Source organism: Tinamus guttatus, unplaced genomic scaffold, assembly GCF_059628265.1.
Source record: "Tinamus guttatus ecotype Peru unplaced genomic scaffold, ASM5962826v1 Tinamus_guttatus_pri_ptg000503l, whole genome shotgun sequence".
NCBI lineage: Eukaryota > Metazoa > Chordata > Aves > Tinamiformes > Tinamidae > Tinamus > Tinamus guttatus.
Window position 1 is genome coordinate 1,444,921 of NW_028289037.1, and position 24,911 is coordinate 1,469,831.

General features: G+C 40.8%; 1 protein-coding gene across 2 annotated transcripts in view; it reads right to left on the reverse strand.

Moving 5' to 3' along the window:
- Positions 1 to 24,911, reverse strand: part of SLC25A13 (solute carrier family 25 member 13) — a 96,148-nt gene that overhangs the window by 60,925 nt on the left and 10,312 nt on the right. For both annotated transcript variants that reach the window (XM_088533465.1, XM_088533466.1), the window contains 3 exons: positions 12,355 to 12,408; positions 8,309 to 8,451; positions 2,129 to 2,244 (listed from right to left, as the gene is read on the reverse strand). In XM_088533465.1, the coding sequence (XP_088389591.1) occupies positions 2,129 to 2,244; positions 8,309 to 8,451; positions 12,355 to 12,408 (313 nt within the window). The remainder of the gene's footprint in view (positions 1 to 2,128; positions 2,245 to 8,308; positions 8,452 to 12,354; positions 12,409 to 24,911) is intronic.

Genomic DNA, 24,911 nt, shown 5'->3' on the forward strand with positions numbered 1-24,911 from the left:
CAGCTAGGAAATCCTCTATTCCATTCAGTATAACTACAATATTTGCACTATTATCTCAGTGCATAAAAGACAATGACTCCAAAGATAAACCATCCTGTATCTTTATAGCAGTAAAATCAGATACAGACTTATAAGGGGGATCCTTGAGATACTACACTTAACAATAGTATAGGAAAAAATGATCCTTTCCCTTTTCTTCTTCCTTTCACACTGTAATTTCACAGCATAAAAAATTCCTATTTAAGCCTCCTAATCTCAATAAGGACTTGATCCCACTCTCACATCAGTGAGAAAGGATCTCATAATTGAAGATGCCTGATTAAGGCACTGAGTGGCAAAGTTACAGAACTATAATAACTAATTTATAAAAATGACAGTCATTTTCTCCTAATAGAAAACAAAAGAAAAAAATAATCCTGCTTCTTCCTTAGAAGAGGAAGAGAAAACAGCTTTCTCTAAGGGAGTGCCCGACAGCCAGGCAGCTCTCAGCCTTCCTGCCCCAGGCTTTTCTCAGGTGCCAGACACAAGCTATTTTGCAGAAGTTACAAACGCATTTATGATTTCAAAGGAGAAAAGAAATTAAAAAGGGCTGAAAAAAATTGAGGTTGTGCCAACCTTGGCACACTCTTTCAAATACCTGAAATACAGCCTGGCATGGAGCTCCTCTCACCAGCACGAGGACACGCGTGGGCTCAAACCCCACGGCAGCCCTTGGACTCGTGCACCACGTCAGCGCAACCGCTAACGAGAATGCCGAGAGTTAACGGGTCGCACGGATCCCAGCACCCAGGCCAAGGAGCCGGAGCTCATGCAGGTGAGGAGGGGCGGGCGCCGCCGGAGCCCTGCTCGGCCCACCAGGGCCGCCCTCCTGACGCGGCGGCCGTCACTCGCCACCGCTCCGTGTGTGGATGCACCAGGCCTCGCGTCACCACCACTGTCATCTACGGACCTTTTTCCATTTTTGAACCTTTTAGCATCCATAGTTATTTGGTAAAAGCTGTTCCAACAAGTAATATTGTGCACAATAGTGTATCTTTTACCAACTCGGGCAGCCAAAAACACACACACAAGAAGAGTCAGCAAGTCTTCTCACTAGCCGCAACTTCAAATGAGGATTTTTGGAGCTGAAGAAGCAATTAAACGCTTCAAGCAATAACAACAGAAGATCTTTTCAGTTTAAACAGAAAGGGAATGGCTTTTTAGCTAAGCATAATATGTAAGGAATACTAATGAAAGACAAAGGACATGCAAACCACACGTGCAGAAAAGACAAAGAATCGCTGTCATCCAACTTTCTTTTTATTTAAAACAGCTTTAAAGCAACCAATTAATAAAAGTAGAGACATATAGATAACCATACTTAAATGCAACAGATTAGAAAGAGCAATTTTCTTCAGTCTAGATACTTAGGATTAACCCTATCCCCCCCCCCGCCCAAACGCATGTTTTTTGAAAGACAGTCAGAAGTTATTCAAAACCACTAATTTGTGAATTGTTCCTCCAGACAGAACGATCCATGTCCCTAGGCAGGTGACAAACAGTCCTACAGATAGGCTGTCTCTGTGCCATCTAGAACTAAACAGTCCCCATTCCCAAGTTTTAAATTGGTCTGAGTATTTCTCCTGACGTCCTCAATTGCCACACCTCCAAAGCCCAAATTTTCAGCAGGTCAATAATAGGCTTATTACTGGAAAAAAAAATCTCAGAAGAAGAAAGTTCTAAACCTTAGAAGGAAACCAGCTTGAAATCTAGCCAATTTAAACAAAAAATAATTCAAGGTAATTTCAGACTCCCCATTTGCCCAAGTCCTCTGGCAATTTTTTTGCGGTTTTACAATCATTTCCTACAGTCACCTCTCACTGCTGTTCTGAAGAGCTGCACAAGCGCATTGGGGAGAAGGAAAGGAAAGAGGTGACGAGTACTCTGGAGAAAATCATGAAAATGCCTATGAACTTGACTTCATATTGTACACAAAGCAAACAGTTAAAAAAATTAAATGAGAAAGCTCCTTGGCACTACGTGGTTCAACTCCAGATTGCTGCTTCCTATGGTAAAAGGACATAAAATCATGTTTGGCCCAAGTAGGATTTTTTAAATTAGCAGTGTATGTTTATAAACTCAGTCTTACCAAAAGTAACTTCTCCTTTGCCTGTCTTGTCAAACAGCTGAAAGGCCACTATGAACAATGCGTCTGGAGCACACAGGACCGATTCAAATGCCACAAATTCTTGAAAGGATATCAGCCTAAAGGGGGAAGGAAAAAGCAAGAGCTATGAAACCACCTGCTTGGGGAAAATTAAATACACTGTAATACAGCTATGCAAAAGAAATAAGACCTCAGCCAAATTTGGTATGAAACATTATCAGTAATGATTACAGCTTATCCTAAAAATGCCTTATTATGGGCAATACCCAGTCATGGTCAGTGGGTCTGTGCACTGCTAGATGGAAATGACTTTGTTGAATAAGGAACTGTCTCCCTTAGCAAGTCACAACATAATAAAATGCACAAAGTGCTCAGTGTGGCTACTCATTCCACCTAGAATGTCTAGCTCAACTGCCCTGAAATTCATTGTTATAGCCAGGTTCCCAAAATGCAAGTGCTTTGGCAGAGCACGGTTAAAAGCAGAGGTGCCTCTCCTCAAGTCAGTTATTACACAGAAATACACCACTAGACAACCTGGCATCATCTGCAGCGGTGGATTTCATAGAGCAAAGACCTTGAGGGCTTCTGATTTCTCCAGAAAAACCCAGGACACCCCAGAGCTGCATATCCAGGAGCTGCAATGGAAATCAGACCCTCTTTCTTAAGGAGGCAGAGCTGGGGCCTAACCGTTCTTCTCTTTCTCTACTTCTTGTTAAATGACTAGGTTGTACAGTTTAAAATTATCTTCAAACGTGTGGCTGCGAGGCCTGCTGGCAGTCTGGGAGGTTTGAGATTGCCTTCTCCCTAGGCTGTTTTCTGTCAAAGATGCCCACATAGAGCTTTAATGGTTTTACGTTCCCCAGTAAGCGGGGAACGAAGATTTGACTTCGAGTCACACAAAATTCAGTATAACAAGTGCTAAGAACCACACACAAAAGAACAATTTTTTTTATTATTATTAGAAACCAGCTGCACTTTTAGGACTTCCATTCCAAATGACCTTGTGGCCAGTTTAATGGAAACTGCCATTCAGTATGCAATAATGATGAAGAAGGAAGAGTTTAAGTAGGTTAGAAAGGAAAATCAATCCATCAACTTAGGATGGCCCTTTAGTTTGAGTAATACAGCAATTTCTAATCACCCTGTCCTAAGGCAGTTTCAAGCCTCCCAGTAATGTGCTAAAAGTAGGTAGTCAGACATCCAGTGGACAACACAGGCTGCTTTCTGAGAAGAACATGTAATTATGAGAGGATAAACAGAAAGAGACTATCAAAAATAAGCATTGTGTAGAGAAGACCAAAAGAGTGAGCCTCCTTTACCTTCTCCAAGATATACATACATAGAGTGAAAATAAGCACATTTATAGTTAAAATTATTCTAAAAAATATAAAAATATATCTGCAATTATTTGCTGCATACCTGACAAAATATACATTAAACAGATGCAAACCACTATTGCTTCTGCCCAAAAGTTTAAAAAAAAAACAGACAAAAAGAACAGAATAGATAACATGGCAAGACTCTAGAGCAGGTCTGTCTAGAGCTAACAATGCAGCCCATCTGCTCTTATAAAGCCTCTTTTTACATGAAACAGCAATTATTATCTTGTTATCCTTAGTACCATATCCCAGTACATACAGTGGCCATAATAGAGAAAAAAATCCAGCACGTATCCTAGCAGAACCCCCACATCAGGCTAGGAGCACACCGGGTTAGATTAGACCTGGATTTGATTAGAAATCCACACACTAACACGGCCACCAAACTTTATACTAGTAGAAGCATTCTCTGTCACTACTTGCAAGTAATAAATTCCCCGTCAGTCAGAGACAGAGCATTAAAATAACCCGTGTCCATTCTTAAGAACAATTATGCATAGGTCTAGGAAGATTAAAAGTGTACAAATTGTGTGGTTCCAGTCAGACTATTAAAGAAGAGACATTAATATCGCCTGTGCCAGCTGAATTCAAATTAACCCAATTTTTACATGTTAATTAAACCAGCTATTTTCTTCTTATTGTATTTTTGCTCCCTAAGTAGACTAGCCCACTAGTGATTCCCAACAGATCTATTCTAGCAACAATGACGTATTCATTTACTTCTATTATGACCATACAATACAGTAACTGAGCAGTAATTTTTCACAGTCAATTACACGTGTGATTCTTAATGCTTAAAGATGCTGAAATAATGTGTACCTCATAGCCATATGCTCACTTCTCTATACTGCACAAGGGTAGTTGCCTGGGTAACACATTTTCTCTCTGGTTTAGCATCAGCCTTTTGGGTTTAGCATAACCCTTCACTGAATATCATTAGGTGTCATTAAACAGCACATATTAACAGGGACTTCAATATACTACTTAAGAGTTATTTTACCTATTTAAACAAGTGCTCATTTATATTACAAAAGCAGAGAAAAGCCTAGTAATTTTAAGCAGTGCGAAGAGAAGAGATGAAATGTTTATAGAATCACCCATCAATCTTGAAGATATCCTACCCAAACGGTCAAAATTTCCCCTCACCTTCATGTCCTCATTAGTAGTGGCAACACTGCACAGGAATACCGAAATTCTGATATTTTCAGAATATCCAAATGCAAGAGCCAGAAGCCAGATGCAACACCTGGATACAATGCAGCGAGATCTCTATTTCAAACTTTTCCTCCTTACTCCATGCTTCTTCTTTTGGTTGTCATGCCCAAAGGCATTGGGCACCACACAGATGTAATGCTTTTCCACCAGGGAAAGTCTGCATGTAGCCATACTAAGGAAAAAAGCCCTTATGCATAAGGGCTTTTGTATGTATAATGCATACAAATGCAATGATGTTTCTTCAGAAATCAGTGCATATGTTTTTACTGTATCAGCAATTTAAACATGATAACATAATGGGATTCAAATTGAAGCTACATCTATTATTTTATGCTGTAACCTAGGTAAACTAAGTATAGTGTAAATTGGTGCATTAGGGGATAAATTTATATCCAATAATAATGGAAAATGCATTTCCGAGTGTTATTTTTGAATAGTTTGTCCTTTCTAAAAATAAAGCACATAGCATTTCTCAGTAAAGTGTTAGTTACTACAGTCCAAACAGAGATGTATAGTAAATACTTATTTTATTAGGTGTTTAAAAGTACAACAAAAGACAGAAAACATTATGTTCCAGGAGGCAGGATGGGAAATGCCTGGACTGCTGCTGCTGTGCCTTAATACTGCCACTCTCCTGCTGGAAGAGTTTCTGATCCAGCTGAAGCCAGATAAAGCATTTTTTCAACCAAAACCAAGAATGAGAAATTTAAGGCTCCAAACTAGGCAAGATTCATAAGTCTGTTTCACACAACCTACAGCCATATGAGATAGAGGGATATAGATCCCTTTTTTCCCCTCTCTTTTCTCCTAATCTGTTTTACTACTGGCCGACTAGCTTGAAAGGCTTCTCTGGCAGCCAGCAAGAAAGGGGTTTTTGTAAAGAACACCTTAAAAAGATGCCTCAGAATGTGAATGGATTCTTTTCTGCCCTCTAAGATCCCTATGTCTAGAGCCTAGGGATTGAGACAAAACTTGCTCCTACGGCAGCAGGTATTGGCTGGACAACAGCCTTGGACACCGGAGCCTCCCTTTAAGGCATCAGAGCAACAGCAGCTTCTGTAGCTACCCTCAAACCCTTAACTCCTCAGAGCAAAAACTGGTCTGGAGCCAGGAGGCAAGAGATCCTGCCTAGGGCACCCACAGTGACAGTCCAAGCCAGAAAAGTACCGTTCCTCACTTGCACCTTTCTCTGTACAGTTCAGCTCTCTGAGAAAAAAAATATGTAAGAAAAGAATCACCCAGTGTCAGGCTCATTTCTGCTGCCTGGTCCATTCTGCATTGCCTACTGCCATGGAATTTACAGATTCTGTTAAGCACTGACAATTTGCCTAGAAAGCCCAACTGTACAAGGGAAAAAATGTATCATGAAGTTCATTTCCATGTACCTGGTTTCCACTAAGGACTTCTGCAATGCAGGGGCAAGCAGCTCTCTACTGGCCTGTTTATTCTGCTAAAGGATGGGCAGTTATTTTGCTGTCTTGTTTCTTTTTACCTGTGTGATTTAGAGATTTCAGTATCTCTCACTTGGTATCTGTACATAACTTCTCACTGAAATCAAAAGAAATTGCTTAAGTGTTTAAGGAGCACTAAGCACTAAGAAACAACCTTTGTGATTCTGGGCTCGGGATTTTTGAAGGAGAGTGGTCACACTCACTGATCACGAGGAGCAGATGCTTCTTTAGAAGGCAGCAGGGATCTGAGACAGGAGATAAATAATGTAGCGGCATTTCACTCCTTTAAGACACTAACACTATAACAAAATTAACTTGTGACTATCTTTTTATATTAGAAATAAAGCTGAATTATCAAACAGGCTTATGAGGTTTAAAGTTATGAGCCTCTAAAAATTCACCAGCCTATTAAAAATGAATGGTAACAAAACTAGTTTGTTACTAGCGGCTCTGAACTCAGAAGACTGCCAAGGTGGCAAGAATTCAACAGAAGGACAAAAGTCCCATTGCCATTCCAGGCAGATTTCATTCCAGAATCCAAGAAAAGCTCCTCCGGATAGCCAGTTCAAAAAGGATTGCTTTACGCATCACCAAAAACCAACCAACCAACCAACCTGCAATGTCAGATTGGAGAGGAAAGTTAATCATTTTCAGAACCTTCTCCATTTATTCACATAATAGATACCAGCTACATGAGAAGAAAGTCTGAGGAGAGACTCTCTAGCAAAGACATGCCAGAAACGTGGAGTCCCCAGCCACTGCACATGAACAACTGCAGGAACAACTCTCATGCAGAGCAAAAGGCTGTGATGAGAAGCCTCAGAGTTACCCTGCAAAACCTGCACAATCTCACCAAGTTAAGAACCCCCAGACTTGTCAGCACACACAGGCTACAGTTTTCATTTTGCTCTTTCTGACACCAGCCTCTACTTGCGAGGGAGATCCAAATCACAAGGTACAGATTATACTCACAATCTTCTTATTAGAAAAGGGATTTGAAGCCATGTAACCTAGAAAATGCAGTTTTTATAGGCATCAAACCAAGTAGAGAGTGGTTGAAATCTGAGAAAGATTTAGCATTTTCAGCCAAATGCCATCTGAAGCTACTACTTCCTTGCTACCACTATGCCAGAGTTACCAATGAAGCTTTTTACCAGATTCTTTTACTGGGGATAACAAACATCACATTAACTTGTCTGCAAGGTTTAAGGTGCTCACCTGCCAGATGTGTGAGGTCAGATGAAGAAAAGAGGGCATAGAAACCATCAGAAAAGTTCAGGTTTATATGTGCCCATTCGCATTCTGTAGTCATGCTTTATTTACCTCCCATTTTACTCTGTGCAAATGCTGGTATGAGTCATGCCTGAAGTTTTCTGGTTTCTGAAAATGCCACAACTACAGACTTTGAGTCCATAGCTAATTATTCTAAAGTTTCTCTAAAGATACTTTAAAGGCAGGGTTCAAAAAACGCATTCATAGGGGTGAAGAGACAGCTTGCCTGGGCAAGCACCAAAAGCCAAAGCTAGGATTTCATATAAGGAGGAGGGGAGGAAGGTGGAGGGGTAGCTAATCTTGCCTATTGGCAAAGTCAGCCTTTCAAATGCAAACCATGTGCAACCAAAAACACCCCATCCTCCAAAGCCTGCCAAGTGGCTCCTTAATTACCTGAGTTGCTCCTCCTCCCTCGAGGAAAAACTTAACAGTACCAGTGGCAAAGCAAAGCAAAGCAGAGGCACCTTTTTTCTATGATCTCTTCCTACATCACCCCAACATATTTTAAACTGCTATTTGTATGTGTGTTGTTGACAAGTATATGAAGTAAACAGGGACAGAAAGTCTCATGGGAGGGAAAGGAAAGCAGGAGTTAGGAAAGCTGGCCAACAAACATGAAAGGTCCAATGGATTAAAAATATATATAGTGGACAGGAAAAAAAGCCTGCTCAGCTACATACTGCAAAGTACTGTTGTTACTCAATCCACTTAAAAGATACTGAATTCCGTTATGTATTGAGAGGTCGACGGGGATAACTCTTGGGGACCTAAATTGTTTTGGAAAGAACCTTTCCATTAGTATTTTCTAAATGAACAAAAATGAAAAGAAAAACCCCCAAACTTACCCATCTTTGGTCTGATCAACCACACCTGCAAGGAGCTGCACGGTGCTCGCGTTAGGCAAGCCATCTCCAGCTATCTTCAGGTACCGTGTGACAAAGTCATTAGGAGACATGAAGAACTCTCCATTCTTCTCCACACTTGCATACTGTTAAACAAACAAAATATTTAGTGCCGCAGACTCAGTGCTCTCCAGGCTACCCACTGTTCCCATCAGTTTTGCAGTACCCCAGTAGGACAGCTCCTGAATCAGGACCGAGTCTGTGGGACTCGGCAATGAAACAGATTCGCTTCCAGCCCAAAGAGCTACAGATCTATGACTGTTTGTTCATCATGTCAACAATTTCTGCATATTTAAACCAGAAACAGTTAATACTCCTGCATGGATTTTTTTTTTTTTTTGGAGAAGAACAAAATGCCTGCATGCACCTAGAAGACATTTTAGGCTCACTGAAAACTGTAACAAGTGGGAGATACACTAGTGTATTTTATTTAGCTAAAATGAAACCTTTGTGTAGCCAATGTATTTCAATATTAAAAGGTGGGTTTGCAAGAGAAACGACTTTCGGCAGAGTGAATTATCCCACACGAGCGTCCACCTGAGGGTGCTCTTTGGGAGTTACTGCACAACAGCAAATGCAGGCACAGCTAGTTCATAAGAGGCACCTACAGATTTTCTTTCTTGGTTAAAATGCTGAAACAAGACAAGAAAGTAGTGATTTGCAGGAAATAAAATTAAGTAAGAGGAAGCAAAAACTTGGGCATGGCAAGTTAGCACATTTAAAAACACAAAGAGTGATCTGAGGTCTTACAAAACCCCTCTGGTATTCTCTTCTTTATGCCAGAGTTACTATCCTGCATTCCACTAACCCTACTTGCTCCATGGAAGGCCACCAGTTTCAGGTTTCTTTTATTATTTTTTTATTTTTTTGAAGATAATACATAAATAATATTGCCTTGTGATTCTTCAGTCATCCCTCAAATATAAAAGCACCAATTTTCTGTAGAAAGGTATAGCTTGAAATCAACTCTAAAAATGTTTCTTTTTGGTGGGGAGTGAGAGGGGCAGGAGAGATGATAAAGACAATAGTTAGAAAACAAAAGCCCTAAGCAATATTTACAGTACTATGTGCTGTCTTTCAGTGAAACAGGTCTGCCTCAGGATAACCAACATTGAGCACAACAGGAAAGCAAACCGCTAATATCTTTTTTTTTCCTAAGATGGGATGATAAAACATTTTTGCAGCTCCCCATAGAGCATTATCCACATTGTAATAAATATATTAGATGCCTATTGAAGAATCACAAAACAGCAAAGACGTGTTTTGTTTTACATGGCTATGCCTCTCCCCGGTTTCGTTCAGAGAGTCATCCTGGTGGCTGCCGAGCACCGTTATCCCTGCTGCAGGCACACAGCTCCCAAGGAAGCCAAAGCAAGCTAACAGCAAGCAGATTATTTTCTTCTAGTGCAATATAAATACAGCTTTCAGGTAAAGCAATATCTTCAAGGAACAAGTCTTTAGAGAGGCAAGCCCAAACAAAACATAACTTGCTTTGGCATCTATATATTGGTTAGTATTTAAGGATTCATGTTTCAATAGACACTGCTTGTAAAGCGAGCTTTCTAGCTGATACACTGCAAAGAATTTTCAATTGTATACTTTTATAAGAACGAGCAGATCAATTCATTTCAGTGTAATCATTTGCAGGGAGACAGAAGCTTTCAGAATCCCAGCCTCAGAAACTTTTAACACAGCTGCTATTGAGAAACAAATCAAATAAGTCATACAGTCTATGCTTCTATATTTCATTTTTTCTTCCAGGCTAACCCCCTGCTAGGGCACTCAATAACAGAAAACAGCACAAGGTTTCAGTGTCCCCCCTGTTTCTTGTCATTGTGATTTACTCAAGTGTATTTGAAATCCAATCACGTACACTATACTACGTATAGAAAATGACCTTGGAAAATGTCAGCTTGATCACTTTGACTAAAATCTAATCTCTTAGGGGTTAGGGTAGAGACTTAGAAACTAAGTAGAGTTACTCTTAGAAATTATCATAACAAAAAGAGAAAAACATCCATTCCATTGGTTTTGGAAAAGAGCATTGAAAAAATATGGTTCTTTACAATTGTATTTTTCCCCACTTTGGCAATTATACCCACAGAGAATTTGATATTATACAATAGTACTTAATGGCTTTTTGGTAACTTATTTCCATACATTTTAGGTAGTCAAATATTAACCAGTTCAACTCCATTTTAAATAAGATTTGCAAACATTTGATTGTAGCTCTGATGTACTAAAAATTCTGAAAGTTGACTGTAATGAACTGTGTTTAAACTGACAGCCTCCTATTTATTTCTACACAGTGAACATCATTTCTACATGGAAATGTGGAAGTGGTATTTTTTCACTCTTAATTGAGTTTTAAAAATGGCTGCCATGCTGTTTTACAGCAGAAGAATCCACAATCGGCAGAAACAACCACATGGGCCTCACCACAGAAAATCAGCTGAAGCAGGTTCAGTTTAATGAACACTCTGGCCCTAGCTTGCCGGCCGTGCACAGAACAACACGCCACAGACACCCATCCTCTGCCCTTCCTAGGCGAGTGGCACAGCAGTTCCTATGTGACGCTGAAGGAAATGCTGAGATCATGTTTCATTCTTCCAATTAGCGAGACCTCTTCTTTTCAATGGTGGGTGTAACAGAAAAGGCAAGAGAAAGGGACAGGAGGCAGCATTCAGCGGGCTCAGCGCTGACCCATCCAATTCACAGCAGCTGGAAGCTAAAGGAGTTAAGTCTTCAGAGACCCAAGTAGGCAGGAAACGCAGTAGTCTTCAACAAACCAACCAATCCACCCACACCTGAATCTCTCAGCTTCTTAACAGAACACCAGAATTCTCCTTAATACGTTCAACCAACAACCTCTCCCCAAGTCAGCAGTCTATTCCCATCTGCTGTCTCTATTTGCATCTTGTTTTTCAAAAATTTTCCTATGAAAACCCCATTCTTTTTCTAGCGACTTTTTCCTCTCCTGACAGATATCAGTTCCAGGGTTTAGTAAGGTAAGTCTTAATTTTCCCAACTGAAAATTCAATTTCACAGCTATGAACATGAACAGTATATGATAAAACTATGAATACTGACATATTCATCTACACATATTGTTAACAAAACATGGTAAGAGCCAATGGAAAAACATGCCCAGAAAAAGCTCACGGAGACTGCGGCATGACACCGGAGAGACAGAATGTGGAAGAAGGAACCTGGAAAGGTGTCAGCTCTCTCAGCCACTCAAGCCCTTCATAAGCATAATTGAGATTCAAGAGGTCACCTACCTCACTCACATATATTCTCCAGCCTCATCAATTTCTGTACACTTTTTTCTATTCCAAACTTCTATACTACCACAGACATTGTCCTAACAGATCTTAGAAAGAAAGAAGTTTGGAATATTCCTTTATATTTAGGAAATAGATCACTGCAGTCCGTCAAAGCACTACAGTTGGCTTATTTTCATGCATGCGAGCAAGCAGACAAGTCATTTCATAATTTACAAGGATACTTCTGCTGTAGGACAACACCGAAGGATTGTGAAATTAAACCGTGGCCACCATTTCACATGGTGACCTTCTCAACACTTCCATGGAGCTGGAAAAGCACAGGTGACACTGGCAGCAGGAAGGAAGCAAGGGTGGGAGCAGGAAGTTCACCCAAGGGTCTAACAGCAAGGTGTCTACACTAACATTTTACCATGTGTCAGAGCAATATTGAAACTCCCACCCCATTTGCTGAACAATGAGGGTTTTTTTTTTTTCCCTAAGATAGTATTACTTCTTCTGAGTCAATACAATAATCACTCAGGAATGTATCTGACTTCTTGGTGAGCATTGTTCAATTCTGATAGTGGTATTTAAGTCTAACATGGTAATAATACAGTGAATGATTAATGGTTGGAAAACTATCAAGAGTTGTATACTGCAATAAAGGAGTAAAAGATAGGAAAAATTTAAGCTGAAAGAGTAAAATATTTACTTCATACATACCTTCAAAAATATTGTTTTCAACTCAGCTGGATCAGCTCTCTTGGTTAGAGCCACCTACAAGTAAATACAATTACATTAATATGCATAATTTATACACAAGATGTCGAAGTGTCATTTAGAAGAAGAATTCAAACAACAGAATGAATGATGAAAATAAATGTTCGCCTTAGATAAATTAGGTACTGCTTTAGACAGTCATGTTTACTTTACTAATTTCACATTTCCACTAAGTTATTCAACATTTTTGCTACAAGTGCTTCCCTTAAGCAACCCTGCAATTCCCAAACAAGTGCACGTTAACAAGTCATGAAAGTTTTCAACTATCAGATTCTTTCAACATACCCTTCTGCTCGGATTGAATATTAAATCACCTTCACCATCCACATTTTTCTGCTTCTAGCAAAGAATTTCAGAGCACCATACATGCCCCTCAGCTGATAGGTGCCAAGATTGCAATGTTTGGATTTATCAAGTTGACCAAGAAAGTAACTCAGTAAGGGACTGAATTCCAATATAATTATTTGGTTACTTGTACTTCTACCTCCAACTTCCACCATTTTCAATTATCTAAACTTAAGGTGTAGACTTTTTGACTCCATCAGCTCTGAAGCACAGTACCTATCTAAACTTAAGGTGTAGACTTTTTGATTCCATCAGCTCTGAAGCACAGTACCTACATTTTTCTTCAAGTCAGACAACTCTTCAGGGACAGCTTAATATCTAAGCTACATTAATCACCACAAACACAAAATGACTAAACAGAAAACTTTTCTGGAAGACTAGATTAAAAATATTCTACATCCCCTATGAAATAAGGCCTGTCATCCTTGTCCTCCTTGACATACCCTGCCAGCCCTTTGCTGCTTTTGGCAATGAGCAGATTCACCTCCTCCGTCTCTGCCTGCTATAATTTCCCAGTCCTTCAAAACACTTTGACAAAACCAACACACCTCTCTGACGGGGAAAAACAGACAAAGGCCAGGACAGAAAATCTTATACTTAACATCAGAAACTTCAATAAGAATATATGACTGCCTTCCTTGGAAGTAGCAAACAGAGCAACTGTAACAGTGAAGGTGTCACCTAGACTGCAGCTGCAGCTCTAGTAGCGCGCACCAGACTACTGCAGAAAATGGTAGCGCAGGAGGAACCCAGCTGAACAGTATACTGCATTATATCCCCACTCACATATCCAGTGAGGAATCATCAGTCAGTTTTTCCTTACCTGAAATGGATCAATTAAAAATAAAATAAAATAAAAGCTTTAAAATATTTTGAGAAGTGTATGAAAATGGCTTCTTACCATAAAATTTTAAGGGTAATTTAAAAGACCAAATGAAAAGAACACACCTGAAGGGGTGCTATGCCAGGCCTCATTGACAGTCCCAAATCTGTGTTTGCACAGAAATCTGCATGGAGGCAGTTGCAAAAAATCAAAGTGTAACTGTGAGCCTGAGAATCTAAAAATGTGCAGCTTCTAAAGTACATGTTGCCCCAAATGTAATCATCTCGTAGTAAGCAGAGATTTATTTTAGCTCCCTTTGCAAGAACCTGGCACTCTAGAGCATCAGCAACTTTGCTGGGGAAAAGAAACCCAACTTCCTGGCACTGCTGCAACAAATACACACAAACTAAAAAGATTTCAGACACCTATATCCATTAAAAATGCAATCAATGCCATTTCACCTGCCACTAAGTTTAAATTTTATGCTGCCCTAGAACTCCAAGCAGAAAGAAACTGAGGCTGCAACGAACACAGGAAAAGGCCGACGTTGCTTTTCATACTTCAGCCTCTCCTGCTCCGGTCTCACTGAAACAAGCAGTCTGGGGAAGCCCCACACCAGCACGTTCAAGCCCATCTGCCACTTCTCTGCTTTCCTTGGATCATTTTTGTCACAGCAAATTTCTTTCAAGCCACCCTGAAGGAGAGGCTGCAGCTGGTGGGCCAGGGGCAGACCTGCAGTCCAAGCAGCAATTGCAGCCCGTGGCTTCCTTCGCTTCACGCCAGCTACTGCCACCTCTTCCGATAGCCTGGGGAACCGGAGAAGAAAGGGATGACTAGTCCAGGATTACAGGTTCACTAAGGTATAACTCATCAATTCCCTTGAAAGGTGTGTTCAAGCAAGGAAATATCCTCTAATATACCATGTTACATTTTCAGAGGGACAGATGCAAATGCTAGGAAGAGAAATATTTAATTTACTTTTTCCATCCAATCCCAGCTGTGTGCCAAGCTCACACTGCACATGCAGGCCTAACACTGATGACAGGTGTCACTAGCAGATTCTGCTGCTGGAAACGGCCAAAAAAAAGCTTTCAGTGCTACTCTGGACGTTGTTCCCAGGTACACTAACAGTTGAAAGTGGACTAAGTAACCTGATGCCAGCAAGGCAGCCTGCTTGATGTAAACTGACCCACAGGCACCGTGTGGCTCCCTTTGGCACCCTGAGCTCATGTTCACCAATACCCATATCAGTGGTCTTAGGTGGCTTGGGATGGTACTCAGGAAAGTTCCTCCTTTGACTCCACTTCCCTCTCCATAAAGAGCAAAACCCATCTGCGATAACGGTGAGCTGGTGGGCATGGCACGTCTGACACGGTGTGAGGAGGCCTTCGGCAAGGCAGCTCTGAGAGGGATCACATTCGTTATGGCTCTTTACAAAGAGAAGCTTTTTAACAGATGTTAACACTCAGTAAAAAACAGTTATTTGTATTAAGTAAGGTTTAATGAATAAAGCTCTCCAGCATCTAACGTTTATTTTTTAAAACCAGAAGAGAATGCAATACAGGCTTCAAGGAAGAAACTAAACTTATAAAAGCATCAGGACATACCCGAGAAAAGAAAGGAATAACACACAGAAAACCTCAAAGGGGATTTTCATTCCTACAGATAGATACTTTGAAGTTTTGGCCAACAACAGCTATGCATATTTGTGCTTTAGACTGTATGTGAAGCCAGCACTGTGCATTTCAGGCAATAAGTAGCAAATCAGGAAAAAAAAAAAAAAAAACCACCCTTCCATTAGCACCGATGTTCAGAAAAAGGGACACAAAGGGAGCACAGAGAAAGGAGGGTGTCCAGCAAGGGACCAAATGGGCTGATTTGCAAGCTGGAGCTGTTCTTATCCCCAGGATCCCCCGCACCTTGAGTTTTATTTCAGGACACTTTCTCCAGCTCTTTCCTCTTTGTTGACTGGTGCTCAGCCAATTTACAGATATGCAGTTTCAACGGCACTTCCATGCTCAACAAAAAAACAGAGACACCCTTCCCCAGGAAAATGTAGCTGTGTAACACAGACCAGAATCCCTGGGAAGCAAAGAGTATATTCTGTTTCCAATCAACTCTACTAACACATTAGCCATGTATACACAGAAGGAAAAAATTGTCACACATTATGTGACATCAAAGGTACAAGAGGACTCATAATGTTTGTGCACCACACAGGAGAGAAGATAGAAAAAAAGATTAAGCACTAGGGAGACAGGGCAGCAGGAAAATCAGAATTAATGACAGTAGAGAATTAACCTAAATGGCAAAATGTCTGAATTTCCTACTGTTGTTATGAAGACCATTTTTGTACAAACAATCTGGACGGAGTAGAAATTGATGGGGAGCCAAAAACATTCAGGCATTGCTGCAATATTCCCCGAAGTTCATTGGGACAGCAGCAAGTCCCAACAAAGATGGTGAGAGAAACTTTTGGAATGCTGTTTCTTCCTCACGCGCTCCTTCAGCTCAACGTGAATACAGCTCAAGTATGGACATGAAAGTTGATGGAGGAAAAGATGTCTCTCCCCATCTCACCCTCATGAAAATTCCTGGCTCCAAGCAGGTAAGCGCTCGAGAACTGCTCATCTCCAAGCACAGAACTGGAGTCCTGGCAAGTCAGTCTCACTTTGGAGAGTTCAGGGGCTCCAAGTGTCTAATTTCCTGGAACACTACCTAGAAGCATATACAAAGAGAGGATGCCAACAAATGAGCCCAAGCTGTAGTACCTTCACGATGAAAACAAAAGCATTTTTAAAAGCCCTTCTGTTCCTAAACACTAAAGAAGAACACAGTGTATTCTCCACCACTAAAAGACCTCAAATCAAGACTGAAACTATCTGTCTGACTTCTAGAGGTATTCCTTAGACTGGATTTATCAGAAGTTATTGACCCTGCTTGTAATGCATGCGGCCCAGTTTACGTAACAGGCCTGATTGGATGATGGCTAAAAATATACATACCCTTTCAAAATGTGCCAAGCCAAGGTTTGACCTTCCGTTTCTGTGTGACTGACTGAAACACAGGAAGTCAGAACAAGTTTGAATTCACACCAGAAATCTATTAATTCTGAATGAGTAAAATAATACTCAGATTTGCTTTTTAATTTAACTAATTTGCTTACACAGCTGACAATTACCTTTCTTACACATTCATACCAATACTCATAAGTTGCAAAGGTGCATCTGCCAGGGTAGCATTTCCTATTTCAGCTGCCAAAAACACTAGCAGCGTTTGGTTATTTTTGCTTATCATGCACCTGGTATTCTGAAATAAACAAGGATTGTTATTCTTTCTGCACTGTCAAAACCTAGGTAAAAGAACTTGATTGTGATCTGAAACAGTAAAGTGACCTAGACCGAACTCACCATTACTGGCAAGGTTACAAGCAAGGCAGAGAAGCTCACTAAACAGGGGATTGGATCACTGCAAGGAAACTGCACAGAAGGCAGATCAAAAAGACACTCCCAACAGACCTCCTAAGACGTACTTTATTCCCATGAAATGTATTTGCTACTTTTTACCCAAAAGGTGAGGGTACCATAAGAGAAGCTGATAACCGTATTGTAGTCAGTCTGACCAGTAAGAACACTCTCTCTTTAATATCAGCAGCCTTGAGATAAAAACATTCCTTCTTAAAATCAATTTTCATCCTCAGAGTTTAACATGTTGGGCTTGCAACTGCATTTTGCAAAGATAGGAGCCCACCAACTTCAATAGCAGTTACTGCTTTCCTGTGGCTGGAAACACACAGGCTGTCTATCAAGTTCAGGAAAGAAACATTATTAACAGTAATCAACAACATTGTCCCGATTCTACCGGCTGTTTCACTTTTCTGAGCTGTAGAAAAAACACTACTGAAACCAGACTGCTGTACTGAGCCTATCCACACTGTGGCAAGGCAGAAGAAAACTTCCTAGCTGATGCAGACCGGAAATCCCAAGCAAAACTATTTTCATTTGTCTTCAATCTGTCAGAATTCTCTGGACAATTCCCATTCCAGCTGCTGCACAGAGATAAGTGGAAGCCTCACTTCCCCCAAGTGCATCCAAGCTAACAGATCTACTAAATTGGGCAATTTCATGCCAGCTTTGATCCTACTTTCAAAGTCCTCAAGCAAATGTAGCTGACTTGTTTGTTAGATGTATTCTTGCACAAGATTTCCAAAAGGCCACAGTATTCTTCCATGCAAACTAATGAGGGGACCAAGACACAGTTATACATTCAATGACATATGCACTGGAAAATGTTTGTGCCATCCTGCAAACACATAATTTGTCCAGTGCTTCCAAGTATCTCACAAAGGTGAGACAGTGTAAGTAAAAATATTTCAAGAATATCAAAGCAATGGGCTACAAAAGATGACGACTGCTGGGCTGCATACTCCTATCTACTTAAAAGGCCTGGAAAAGAGAAGGACCATAAAATAGTAAGGTAAAAAATAGTTAAGAATTGATCACTGTTCAGCAAAGTTGTTTAGCAAAAGGAAAAAGAATTACATCGCGATCAGTACTGTCCACTCAAAAAAAGTAAGTTTGTGTCATGTCAGAAAATGCAGCTAGGAGCAAACTGGGCTATAGCTGGTAGGCAGACTCTGGACTTGGATGCATCTGTTCACAATAAATAAATAAATAAATAAATCACCTTGCCGCCTACAACACAACATGAAGAACACATGAGAAACATCAGCTGAAAACTAACCCTGTTAAAAGCAGAAATAATCCTTTCACATTTCACATTTTCACACACAAAAAACAAAACCTCTGTTCTTCAGCCAGTCTCCACCAAACTGCCCTAAAGGGCTATAATATCCCAACAAAATTAGACCATTTTCTTCTTCGAAGCAAGATTCCCTATTCTCTCACGGCCCCTCTACAACACATTCCTACCCAGGTGACCTTCACTAATGTGATCCACCAGAACACAAGATTACGATGGGCTCTGCTTTCCGTCAGCATTAGTGGGTTTGCTGAGGCCATTATGTTCAGCTGACATACCCCAATGTCTTGCAATAACCTACAGCTCACTGCTCATTGAAGAAACACAGTGATCATACATAGTATGTATTAAGGATCCTTCAATAAAAAACAATTTACAAATAAAACAGCTAATAGGAATGGCCAAGTCAGCATTTCATCAGTGTACAGGTGTGTCTCAAGGACACCCCTTTCCCCCGCTCACCAGATCGATGGGAGGGGTGCTAACTCTCTTATATTCCTTCTTTCCCTTGGGCTTCCTTACGCCTTCAGAAAGGAGACACAGCTGAGTATTATGAATGACAACCTACTAAAACATGTTTGGTGGCATCCTCAGTCCAGTTCAGAGATTCTCCCTTTTGATTTTCCCTGGCCTTGTACACTTACAACAGTACTAGTGTGCACCCAGTGTATCAGCCATAAACTCTAGGCATTCTCTGCCTCATATTCATCTTCCAAAAATAGTCCCCCCAGTACTAGCAATTAACAAAGCTAAGGCTGTGTCAAGATGTTATCTGTTACCAGGATAACAGTCTTCTCACTCGAAGAAGCAAAGGATAGAAAACGTCTTCAGTGTAACGGCAAGAACAAAAGTAGCTCCTGGAGGAAGCACAACAGGAGATAACAGCATCAGTCAGAGTCATTAGGGAGAAGTGATGGAGTATTAGGGCAGCATAAACTTTATCTGACACCTTATGCTGTTAGACTAAAACACATATTTAGAGTGGGACTAGGCCACAACGAGGACAGAAGGCCACATAGTACCATGGTTCTAGCAAGGTGACTCCTTCAGGAAGCACCATGCAGAGCACGGTGAGGTCTAGGAAAGCTGTCACAGGCTACAATGCACAAGCTGCCAACGAGCCTCTCCACTGTCCCAATACTCAACATTCCTAAAAACTCAGCAGTCGATGAGGACAGTCACTCCTTGCTTCATCTGGCTCCTATCTCCAGTCTCCAAATACCTAAGTGCTCCCTGTGCCCCCAGGCTGGCACAAAGTAGCTTTTACAGTCTAAATGTTCAGCTGCTTCTATCTGGAACGATCCTGGTTAAAGACTCCAGAGTAGAAGACAAAGAAAGCAACAGGTTCCAGCGTGAGCCAGAACCTCCTGCCTGGCACCATGCAACACGGGCGGCCCCTAAAAACACCCTCCCCTGCTTCCCTGTCCCTTCATAAAGCATGGAACCGAGATAGAAAACTGCAACAGCAGCAACACATACATTACAAAATTTTTCTTCACCATTTCTTGTCCAGAACATGAACAAAATGGAATTTAGATCAGTTTGTCACTCTAACTGCTGACCTGGCCTTCAAAGAAAATAAACCAGGAGCGGGCAGTGCTGTTAGCGCAGAGTATTGCAACAGATTGGCTATGAGGAAATAGAAAATATTGTATGGATGTGCAACAAGTGCCTATAGACCATGCAAAGGCGGACACCGAGGCATTGCTGAAGGAACTGCCATTACCTGTGACATCACATGTGTGAATAAGCAAGTGAAAGAAACGGGCTGGAGAAACGTTCCTATACATCCCACTAACAATTGCATGACAAGAATTACGTAGGAACAACTGACAGGTATTTAGTATCAGCGTTGTGTTTTCTTCTTTGATTGAACACAAAAGTTCACTTTTCAAGATCCTATTTATAATCAGATCTATCTATTCAATCTATTCAGAACACGGCACCTCAGGAGCTCAGAACTGGGAAGGATGTGGGAGTGAGCATGAATCCCTATGTGCGCATGGATCCAATTCTGCCATCTCAAGAAGAACAAAAGACAACTGCACAATGGAAGCAGACGGCATCACTCGCACACAGCAAGCTCATTAAACGCTACAAGTGGTGGGACTCGAAGGAAATCTCAAGTCCTGCAGCCAGGAACCTTTCCCACAGCTCACAGATACAAGCACAGCAGCAATCCAGCAGAGATTCAAGCAAGTAACAGCATTGTGCTGCTGAAACATGAAGAAAAAACACTTTTTTTTTTTATTTTAATCTGTACAGCACCCAGCAGAACAGACTACTGGGCCACAGTAAGCACGTCTATGCTCTATGACAGCTGAAAGAATGACAGCATAGAAAATATCCACCTTTTTCACAGATAAACATGCTAGTCGACCTCCATCCATTGAAAATCTCGATATTTAATCATAAAACACGTTACTCTGCCTCCCTTACAGACTGCCACCTGCAGTCTCAGAATACCTATGCTAAAATGTAGGCATACACATACGCTGTCTTCTGCCTGCAAGCAATGGATCTTGTGAACTGAACTTGCCACCCTTTGCCCAGCTCTCATCGTGTGGACTTCAACTTTGCATTATTAGGTAACCTCCTTAAAAAAACACAACTAGAAAGTAAAGCCAGTTTTAAATTTTCTTTTACTGCTCTTATCTCCAGTATTAATAACAACCAAGTTCATGGTGCTTAAATATTAGCAGATTACACAGCTGCTACAGGCAACTCCGGGCATGTGACCTTCATTCTTGACAAGGGCCTGAAGTTGGAGTTATCAGAGAGGCACTTGGAAGAGATCTGCAGCTTCAACTGGGAATGTGAAATAATCCAACAAAGACTTAAGTCACTTACATAAGGGAGTTATTAAAATACTAATGGCCAATCTGTCGGTGACTTGCTGAAGCTCAGAATTATTAAAGAATTTCCAAGAACTTTCAGAATTTGCAAGAGTTTTAAGATACTTGACAAAAAATAACTAAAAATCTCTCATCTCCTTAAGAAAATGGGGAAATATTTCCAACATTTTAATACATTTTAATGAGAATCTATTCTGATTTTCACTTGAATGATTTTGGTTTCTTCTCTGTGAGTCTATTTCATTATATATGTTTGCATAAAGCAAGAGCTGTTTTGTTCAAATATGAAATTTAGTTGTGCTGCATAACTCTCATAATATTCTTATGAGATCATTTGGTTGCTATGGAGATGATGATGATGTTACTTGAGCATTTTCATTTAAAGAGAGGGATTAAGAAAAAAGGTCCTAAAATTTATCTTCATGGAAGCATCTTTATGAGAGAGAAAAGCAGAACAAAACTAAACCATTTTTATTTTCAAAAATTGTTATTTCCATGTTGTTTTCTCTAGGAGCACTGTATTACATTAAAAACTAAAAATATAAGTTTAAACAAACATGAAATGAAGCTTATGATGTTAGAGAAATTTCAGTCATGAGTTCTTCTACTTTACTCCTTAGACACTCTGGAGGCCGTTGATTTTGGATTCATTCTGGACCATGACCTAATTGAAAGAACTCAGAGCAACATGCCTGCTACCTCACGTACCACAGAATCACAGAATGCTTAGGGTTGGAAGGAACCTCCAGAGATCATCTAGTCCAACTCCCTGCTCCAGCAGGGACACCCAGAGCACGGGGCACAGGGTCACAACCAGGCAGGTTTGGAAGATCTCCAGAGAAGGAGACTCCACAATCTCTCTGGGCAGCCTGTTCCAGGACTCTGTCACCCTCACAGTGAAGAAGCTCTTCCTCACACAGAGGTGGAACTTCCTGTGTTTCAATTTACACCCATTACCCCTCATAGAGAAGAGCCTGGCCCCATCCTCCCTACAATCAACCCTCAGGTACTTAGACATGTTAATCAAATCTCCTCCCAGCCTTCTCTTCTCCAGACTAAACAGGCCCAGCTCGCTTAGTCTTTCCTCACACGATAGATGCTCCAGCCCCTTAATCATCTTCGTAGCTCCACTCTGGACCCTCTCTAGAAGCTCCACGTCCCTCTTGTACTGGGCAGCCCAGAACTGCTCCCAGTACTCCAGGTGCAGCCTCACCAGAGCTGAGTAGAGGGGCAGGATCCCCTCCCTCGACCTGCTGGCAATGCTCCTCCTAATGCAGGCCAGGATCCCATTGGCCTTCCTGGCCACGAGGGCACACTGCTGCCTCATGGTTAACCTGTTGCCACGCAGCTACCAGCCTACAAAGCAGCTCCCTTTTTATCACCCATCACTTGCAGTATAACAAAATAAATAAATAAAAGTTTTTTTTGATCACTTGATTCAGCTTTTTGAAATGTAAAAATTAATACTTTGCCTCAAGAAAACAGTGGGTGATCAAGCAGAACTCACAGCTTTCATAAACTACTGCCCTCCTGAGCAATTGCCCGCATCCAGATATCTCCAAAAATGGAGACTCCAGACCTCTCCGGGCAACCTGCTCCAGTACTCAGTCATCTTCACAGTAAAAAAAAAAAAGTTTTTCCTCCTGTTCAGATGGAAATTCCTGTGTTCCCACTTGTTCCCATTGCCTCTCTTCCATAAGGCAAAAAAAAAGCTGGTTTAAAATTCTTAACTTGTAAGAATATATTAAGTACTACTTTAATTATACAGTATGAGGTTGAATGCTCACACCCTTCAGAGCAATTAGGCTTCCTTCTAATTGTAAATATTTTGTTTCAGGTTATTCTTATAACTGTGATATTCCATCTATAGGTTACATAGACATGGAAAGCAAAGGGCAGGATGTTACAATCCTACTTGTTTTCCTTATATAAGAGGAAAAGAGAATTCCAAAATTTTTGTAGTGTAGTGTCACAATGCAGAAAAGCATGAAAACCTCTGCTTCACAGCCTTTGGTCTTGACAGCAAAGACCAGGTACCTGACTCGGTCACAGGAAGAGAGTGAAAGCAGATGCAGAAAGTTTGCTGTTGTCATGTTTTTCTTCCTTCTCAACAGCATCTACATGGGACTAATTCATGATCTTTACAGAGTAGTTTCCAGTTAGACTGACATACAATGGCAAGCTGCATTAGACAGGTGAAGTGACAGGGAGGAGGAAGGCTGACTTGATGTCAGTGACAAAAACTATTTTAATGGAAATGTGAAATTATTCAAAAATTTCTTCCCCTAAACATGTGAACATTTCTCTAGTCAGATTCAGGCTGCACAATGGGCTAAGAGCAGGAATCAGCCAGACACAGTATTTTTGCATATCACTTTTTTTTCTAATGGCTTTTCATACCTGGTGCCTTACTTAAAGGCTTCTACTGCCAAAGATCTGTTAAATAAGTGATGTTCATCAAGTAGTAGTTGTCAAACATGATAAACAACTACAATAATAAAATACGTGACCAAGAGCTTTTAGCAGCTGAGGAGCCAGGGAAGAGCAGAAATAGCTCAAGGCAATGTAAGACCACAAATGACCTCGTGTTTGTTTACTAATACACATTTTCACACCTCTTCTCTCTCCAAATTAGACCTATGGATCAGGTCTTGCAATGGACATGACATGGACATGAGGGGAAAAACAGCTAATCACAAAGAGAGATGGGTTGAGAGCCACTGCAGACAGACCTTTCAATTAACTCCTTCGAGCGGGGAGCCTCTCCCCCTGCTGCTGAAACACAACAGGATCCCCGTCTCCCTCTTGCTCTCTAACACCATGCGCCAGATCCAAGACCCAGTCAAGAGGCTGTGGTGGGCCCTTGGCGTAGAAGGGTTGTGGAAAAGCTACAGAGCAAGACTGCCAATAAGCAAGGGCTTCCACTCGTAAAGCTCACAAATAGCTATGGCCATCGAGGCACAGAGCAACTACCTCCATAGTCTAGGTTGAGAATTAAGGTTCCTCTTCAAAATGCCCACATTAACAATTATAAAGATTACAATTGTAAAAAATACATGTATTACTTTTCTGGTTGCAGAAGTAAGACCCCCATAATTGCAAAAACAATCTTTAAAAGACCATGGCCCTTGAAAATTTTAAAATTATGAGAATTTTTAAAACTAGTTTTTAAGAGTTTGAGAGTGTATTATCTTCTCAAAGGACTGAATTGTAGGGTGACCTGAAGACTGGGAAAAATTAAAGACTACATGCTAATGCCCTTCAAGTAAAACCGTTTTCTGAACATTTTTGTTTTGAATGGAAGACATGTAAGCAAGATCTAGCTGTGTAATTTGTGGGCTAATTTTAATGCAGCCTCTTGATAGTTCCGTAGATAACTACGGCTCTGAGACGATCACTGCTAGTTCACCAAAACTGAGACCTTAGCAGGTCAGTTTAATTTCATGTTTTGGCAGTTTTTAGAAAATAAATATGTTGGTCAAAAAGTATTTAATGTGTTTTAAAAAGGTCAGCTTCTAAAAGACTATTCTTCAATTTATACTATGCTCTTAACCACTTGACTCCCTGATCAGCCTATTTTGCTGACAGACATTCCTGAATTCCCACCACTTAGGCCATAGCTGTTGGGGCAAGAACAGTACATTCTGTATCTGCTTTCTCTGCAGCACCGCACTTCAAGCAGAATAGGCCATGCTACAGGTCTGAGCAAAGTCTCT